This window comes from Poecilia reticulata, linkage group LG20 (assembly GCF_000633615.1).
Source record: "Poecilia reticulata strain Guanapo linkage group LG20, Guppy_female_1.0+MT, whole genome shotgun sequence".
Classification (NCBI taxonomy): Eukaryota; Metazoa; Chordata; class Actinopteri; order Cyprinodontiformes; family Poeciliidae; genus Poecilia; species Poecilia reticulata.
This window is the reverse complement of record NC_024350.1, coordinates 11,822,597-11,829,899: the sequence shown is the minus strand read 5'-3', so window position 1 is coordinate 11,829,899 and position 7,303 is coordinate 11,822,597. Positions and strand designations below refer to the sequence as shown.

Below are 7,303 nucleotides of genomic sequence, written 5' to 3'. Positions count from 1 at the left end.
CCAAAAAAGTCAAAATATGAAAGCTAAAATAACAACTTATACTTTAATAACTTAGGAACTAGATGTTTAACAAATGTCTTGTTATGATGCTGTCAGATCTGCATCTTGAACAGATGAGCCACAGCATAAGTTATTGTAAAAAGTCATGTCACAAGATCCTAGATTTTTACTTTTTATTCCTTATTTACCCTGGGTATATAAATATTTCTAATTGTATGTGACCAATGTGACCAGAGTAAAAGGAAGTTGTTGAAAAATACTTTGTTTCTGATGCCTGGGATTTCCACCTGTATATAAAGATGTTTGATGTTAAAACTCAGATTAAAGTTGAACTTGTTTTATTGAAAAAAAGGGCAATATGAAATCAATGTTTTTTAGAGTTGCTAAACTGTGATGGTGAAGCCCAAATGAGGAATTAAATGTTAGTGAATGTCTTTATCTCTTTACATTCTAATAACATTCTAGTAATATAATTTTGTATAACCTCACTTAGAAATATATATACATAAAAAAACACACACACACACAACAGAAAGAAAGTAACAGTACGATCTGTTCTGCAAGACAAAGTTGCATCCATCAGGAGGTTCAGCAATCCCAGCGCTTTTAGCAGATTTTTTTTACATGACGAGTTTGAGCTAAATCCAGCTTGCCCTGGCAGCATGAAGCTGCTGGAATCAAAAGGAATCAACAGAAAGTTGTAAATTTCAGAAGTGCTTGCAATAAAGACAGTCCTGTTGGGCAAACATTTCAACTTCAACTCCAGCAGGAAAATGTCAGTATTTTTTGTTTTCTATTTCTGCTCATTTAAAAATATGGTATACATGGGGTAAACAGGACAGGAGATAATTAAACCAATGTAAATAAGTTGGTACTGACCAGGTTACAAATGCTGTTCAATGATTAGAGTTATTAATATCTTAACTTTTCTTCTCGCAGAAGAATCCTTGAACACTCTTCTTGCAGAAGAACTGATTTATGAATAGATAGGTATTCATAAAACATTAACAGAAACTGAAAGACTGAAAGGTCTCTGATGTTGTGTCATAGATTTATGAATAGACAGGTATTCATAAATCATTAACAGAAACTGAAAGGTACTTGATAATAATTGTCTTTAGTGCTTGTTAATATTTACTCACTGCCATACCAAACCTATTGTTTCACAACGATCACAAGTGGGTAGAAAATCCAAAATTGTAATCAAGTGGAAGGATTTGCGTTTTCTGCGTGTTTATTTAAGTTTCAGTGTCGGTTGAGTTTCCTGTTGTTTGTCCACCCTTGATTGATCCCAGCTGTGGCTAGTTCCCTCGATTACCCTCTGCGTATTTAAATCCACCTGTGTCTCTTGTTTCTGGTCGAGTCCTTGTCTGATGTCATTGTTTCTAGCCGAGTTACCAGTTGCTGCCAGTGTCTGAGCTCTAAGCCTTCTGTGCTGCCTGGATTTAATGCTTTATTCTTCATTATACCATCATTTTCTCTACTACCTGGGTCCACCACTCTACTACCGCAAATCACGACATCAAGTAGAAGTAGCTCCACTTTAACACATTTATGCTCAACTAAATGTAAAAAGTAGCCGTCCCGAGAATTTACTCAAGTAAGAGTAAAAAGTATTTGGTTAAACAGGTTACTCAAATACGGATGAACTGACCAGAACACCTGACTCAATATTTTAAAGTGATGTCATCAGACGGACAGAAGCATAAATACATTTGTTTACAAATTCTGGCACTTTGAAGATTAAACTTCAGTTCAATTGAAAAACACTCTACTGATCCCAAAAGGAAATTAAATGCTGTTGTAACTCAAATTATTCAAGATTCTTCAAAATAACAAAAATCAAACAAACAAAAACGAATAAGTACAAAATAACAGAGATTTAGGCAGAGAGAAGACCTTTCCAAGTCATTGTTTTCAAACTTAAAATAGTAACTACAGTGGATGTTATAGGTCTCCCTTTAACTGGAACTGTAGATGTATGGCTGTGTCTCATACGTTTCTGGTCAAAATATGTTCTTCATTCCTTGAAGATACTTGCGGTGGACAGAGATTTTACTCAGGAAAGAGTGGTGATACTTCAAAATAATATTTCAGAAATAAAAAATAAAAAGTACAGTGTCTTAAAACTACTCTTAAAAGTATTTCCCCCCCCCCCCGCCCCAAAAAGGTACACAGGTAAATTTAACCGGGAAAATGCAACTAGCTTCTAACTCTGAAAACAATAACAGTGCTGGAACCCATTACTAAAATACCAATGGTGTTTGCAAAAAAATACAAGATGTACATGCTCTCTGCCAGGTGGGAAATTTGCATGTGACTTGCGCTTTCACATAACACATATTTTTGTTCATGCCTAAGCAGATGCCAAAGCTGGGGGCAAACCAGCAATGAGGAGCTTATAGAACTAGTAAAGCTGTATTTAAGTTTATTATTGTTTTTTATTTTTTTTAAATCAGTGCTGACATTTATCCACCTTAATTATCATGTTCTGCTGAGGTCATTTCAGGTAGTTATGTGGCAGATTAGCACAGCTATCATTTGAAAGACATAAAATCCAGTGCGATGCACTATATGAAGTCTACAAGGTGTGGAAGCAACTACGTGCAGGTTAATTTTGTAACCTGCACACAGCTACACAACAAACATTTGTAATTAGTGACCTGCTTTTGGATCCTTCATATGGATGGATTATTCCATTGACTGGTTCTACTGGACTTAATTAAGTCCCTTTGTCTTAAGGGAGAAGGTGTTCCCTGTGTGTGTTCCAGGACAAGGTGTTCCAGGTGTGGGAAAACCAAGTTTCCACACCTGGGAACTTGGTGTGCTGGTTCTGCTGGCTTTGGCATGTAAAAATCCAATCCAAATACAGTTCATGGGTGTTACCACAGTTGCACAGAGTACTGGTAAATGCAACAGCTGAACAATGTGAATAAAACCACATAAAATTGGTGTCTTATAACACTGTCAAAGGAACATTTCACTCATTTAAATAGTGATTGACAAAGTCAAGATGATAAAAGGGCTAGCTTAGAGCTTTTGATATGACGGTCAGTAAAGTTATGCAGACTTTCCATCTTTATTATAGAGATTTCACGTCCCCCAGTTTGTTGGAAACTAGATACATTTTTAGAGTGGCACAGTACAGCTTGCTACATTGCCAGCTTCAAGTGTCTGTCTGCTACAGTTCTGCAACAGCTTGGTATTTTGTGCTTTAAACGTTTTGTGGTTTGGAATGTTTTCCAGCAGAAACACAATCAGCTGGTTCATCAGATCAGCTGATGAAGTGGATTAATTCACTGTATTAATTTGGACTACTTCGTTAGCTTTTGCTATCTCCTGGGAAAAAAATATTTTTGTCAATGCTCATTGTGAAGACAGGTTTAGGGCAGGGTTAAGAATCTCACTTAAAATATTCCAAAGTTATTTAAAATTATACAATGACCTCCATGCAGGGTAATAGTCCTGTCTGTCAAAAGAGACACGCACAAGCTTTTTTTTTTTTTTTTTACTTGCTGGTGTACTGCTAAAAACATGTAATATACATTTCTAATTCAAGTCATCTGGTCATGTAACAGATTCCAAGGGAATTTCAAGAGATTTATTCAACTTGCTCTACGCAGCAATTGTAACTTACACACAAAGGATTAATGATCTATTAAAAAGACCATCTCCAAACCTTATTTAATTCTCAATCATTAAACTACAAAATGAGAACACAGAGAGAGCTCTTATTAAATATGAATTTATATTTGTGATGTAAATTAAGACAATTAAGTGCAAATGAGGAATGTATTGGAAAAACAAAGAGACTAAATTTTGCAACCTGCATGTAGCTACACAACAGACATCATTGGTTTCAAAGATGTGTCAATTATGTACGTCACATAGGCACCTAAGCTATTTGGTACTGATGGAACTGACAAACTTGTCAGACAGCTACAAACGACAAATGTTTAGGCTTCTTTTGTCATGCCATTCCTAACATTGAAAAAAATAGAAAAAAAAAAAATCTGCTTAATCTGAAGGCTATTATAATTTTCACAATTCCAGCCACAAATTTCACGCTCCCTTTATGGCTAATCTGGAGACATTCATACAGAGATGGTTTTCATAAATACCCCTTCACCAAAGCTACCAGCCATTCACAGCCATCACACACACCAGCTTCATAAATGTTTTGCCATGTTTTACAGATCACCAGTGAACCTGAAACCACACTCTGTCTTTCACCCATATTCTACAACATCCATCAACTTGCTGGAGCTTGAATGTCCACAGTAATAAAAGTAAACAATAAATCCTTTGTGATCTCCTTGACGCTGTAGCTGAGGGAATTTAGTCCATCCTTGTCCATGGTCTGCCTCGTTCTACTAAGTTTTCCAGGATTCTTTGGATTAGGCTCATTGTGTTTGTCTCTTTGATGCCTGATCATCCGGTACTTCCCAGTCACTCCGTCTGGTCGAGAAATGGACATTCCACGGTAGGTGATGCGCCTGTAAATGTCGTCGTCCTCGCCGCCCCAGCCCCAGTAAGTGTTTGGACAGCCATTTATTTTAGAGAACTGCTGCTTCGACAGCGAGGAGACCCCGCCAAAGTAGGTATTGTAGGGTAGATGAAAGTTGAACTTGTCCATGGCCACAGCCAAATGTCTGGGATTGTCATAGCATCTGTAGATGTTACGGTCATCGAGAGGCACCAGGTCAACGTCAGAGAAGACGAAGCAGTCGTAATCGTATTCCTTCTGTACTTCTACAAATCCGACATTCATCAGTTTAGCTCGGTTGAAGATTCCTTCCCCGTCCTGGTTGATGACGTACACGCCGTAGTCCAGCTGCTGTCGCATCAAGATAGGATGCAAGTAATAAAGCCAATGCACCAGGTGCTCATGTCGATTTCGGAATGGGATGATAATTGCCACCTGAAAAAAAAAAAAATCATGCGTGAAATTACTTTACACATACACTCATGGTTGTCATGACAAAATGTAGATTTTTTTTATTTTCTTGCTTGCTATTGAAATACGGTAACAAATGGTAAGATTCTCCGATGTGAGTTGGGTTACGTCTAACAAATATGGCGTAAAGTGATAGTAAAAAAGGTTCCAACTCCCGTTTAGCACTTCAGGTTTGACACCGGGTTCATAACTGAATAGGCCTTTTAGATGAGAATCTATGGTAGGAGGACATTATTTTTAGAAGTGTGCTCAAGAAACAAGGGAGGAAGCCGAGTTGCCTTCTACTTAAGCCGCAGGAAGTTCATTTCTCCACTATTTTGTGGAGTGTTGTAATAATCATAAAATAACTTCAACAATGAAAGAGAGCTTGTTTTTTTCTAGTTTTTCTTCTCATCTTCTTTACCTTTTACTTGCAAATACAAAGTCTTAAACTGTTCATACACCTAACCTTTTCCACATTTGACCATGCTACCACAACAGTCTTTCATGTTTTTATTTGCAGTACTTTTATGCAGTACTTTTACAAGCCTCTGTGTATTGGAAAATAGTTGAAAGTACAGAAACTCAATACACCAAACAAACATGTAGAACTTGTACAGTTATAGATACTGAATAACCTATCAAACTCCCTAAACAAAGGACATAGCAGAGAAATAGGATCAGATTTTTGACTAATACATATCAGTAGAATTTTCACTGTTGTCTATTTTGTGTAACATTTTGTATCATTTTTCAGAAATGATTTGCCTAAACATGGGAATAGGTTGTTTTTTTAACATTCTGAATTAATTCAGTCCTTCATGAATAAAAAGCTTATGTTTTGTGACATAAAACATCGTCATATCAATTTTGCTATTTGCTTTTAATTGAAGAGTTATAGGTTTTTTCCTACCTTGTGTTGGGAGATACAGTCAGATGGCTTGTACCGTCCTCCCATCTGAAGAGGACTTGCCTCCGCTTTCACGCTCTCTAACGTCCGTTGTGTATTGAACTCCACGTTCAGAGGCCCCACAAGTTTTGGTGGCGATTCGGGACACGGCTCCAAAGTCTTTTTTGAGGTGATTGGCATCCTTGTGGTTTCATGACTGACCTCAGCCACCTTTAAATTATCTAGTAACTTCCAGGAGAATGTCTGGTTTCCATTTGCAACAAGGCGTTGAACAGCAGCAAAACCATAATAAACATTCTGATTGTAGTATAACACTACAGAGTAAAAGAGAAGGCTAAGGAAGGCAAAAAGTGACAAGCAGGCCAAGAGTTGTTTCAGCATTTTTTAAAATCCCCGATGTTCTGCGCTTGCATGTAGAAGTGACCTTTCACAGCTCTGCTTCCTGTAGTTCTCCCTTTGCAAGTCAAACCTCACCTAAAAACACGAGTAACCAGATCTGTTTTTTTTTTTTTCTGTCATCAACTTCCTTGTTTAACGCAGCAGATCAGGTTTGGCTACATGCCCGTGTGTAATAATCATTAAGATTTAAGATTTCAAATTTAAAATGGTCAAAACCATTTTTATGAGTTCAAATTTAAATAGCAGTTCAGTTTTGTGATAATTATCACAAATTTAATTGTATATAAAACAAGTACAGTGTTCACTCCTTTCAAGTGTTTTTTTCAACAAAAAATTTAATCAGGAATAGTAAGTCCTAAGGGAATATTTGCTTGACTTACTAAGACAATTTCACTAGGAATAAAATAAAAAATAAAATAAAAAAAAAACTAACTCAATGCAGGAGCAATAATAATGCCAAGACAAACCTTAATTAAACAATATTTTGTCAGATTGTGCCCTCTACTGGCATGTATTTGATGGTGCCGAGTCCTCAACAGGCCAAACTCGAAACGCTGTCAGGAAGCTTTCATAGAAAAAAAATCTGCCAGACATCTTCAACTTGATGAATTAATGTCTGTTCTGCTACCTGTGGCGCGGAGCTGTCCATGTAAATCCAGTCTGTTTACGTCTTTGCTCTGTCTCAAAAAGGCAACACCACAGCGAAGGACTGGCTCGCACTCAATAGAACAGAAATGAGTGTATTTCCTCTTAGAGCAACTTTCGGAACTGGAATGTCACTGATAAGTAACCAGCACTGCAGACTTCCCTTTTACCAGAAGGCTGGCCAATCACAGAATCGGTTAGGGGAGTGCCGTCAAACACAATCTGAACACTGGGCCCAGGCGGAAAAAAAAAGACAACAGGGTGTTGTCACAGCATACAAACAACCAGTAAAAAACAATACTTTTTTGTAGAGAAAAAGAAGTGCGACAAGGTTTCAAACGTTTCCTCACCCAAAAGAACCTCAGGTTTAATCCCAAAGATTCTTGCTTACAGAGTTATGCAAATATATCTCC

The 7,303-nt window shown here is 37.2% G+C and overlaps 1 protein-coding gene across 2 annotated transcripts; it reads right to left on the bottom strand.

Annotated features, from left to right (window-relative positions):
* Positions 1 to 3,729: 3,729 nt before the first annotated feature.
* Positions 3,730 to 7,006, bottom strand: LOC103456521 (beta-1,4-galactosyltransferase 1-like). Of its 2 annotated transcripts, XM_008396121.1 has the most exons (3): positions 6,874 to 7,006; positions 5,850 to 6,320; positions 3,730 to 4,921 (listed from the first exon to the last, which is right to left on the bottom strand). In XM_008396121.1, the coding sequence occupies exons 2-3, from the start codon at positions 6,225 to 6,227 to the stop codon at positions 4,253 to 4,255; spliced, it is 1,047 nt and encodes a 348-aa protein (XP_008394343.1). In that variant the 5' UTR covers positions 6,228 to 6,320; positions 6,874 to 7,006; the 3' UTR covers positions 3,730 to 4,252. The 2 variants fall into 2 exon arrangements, with proteins under 2 accessions (XP_008394343.1, XP_008394342.1); XM_008396120.1 differs by having other exon boundaries at positions 5,850 to 7,006.
* Between the last annotated feature and the right edge of the window lie 297 nt (positions 7,007 to 7,303).

Coding starts and splice junctions, on each gene's coding strand:
- LOC103456521 (XM_008396120.1), bottom strand. CDS start 6,227: ATGCTGAAACAACTCTTGGCCTGCTTGTCACTTTTTGCCTTCCTTAGC. Junction 4,922..5,849: donor ACTGTATCTCCCAACACAAG/GTAGGAAAAAAC, acceptor TTTTTTTTTCAG/GTGGCAATTATCATCCCATT.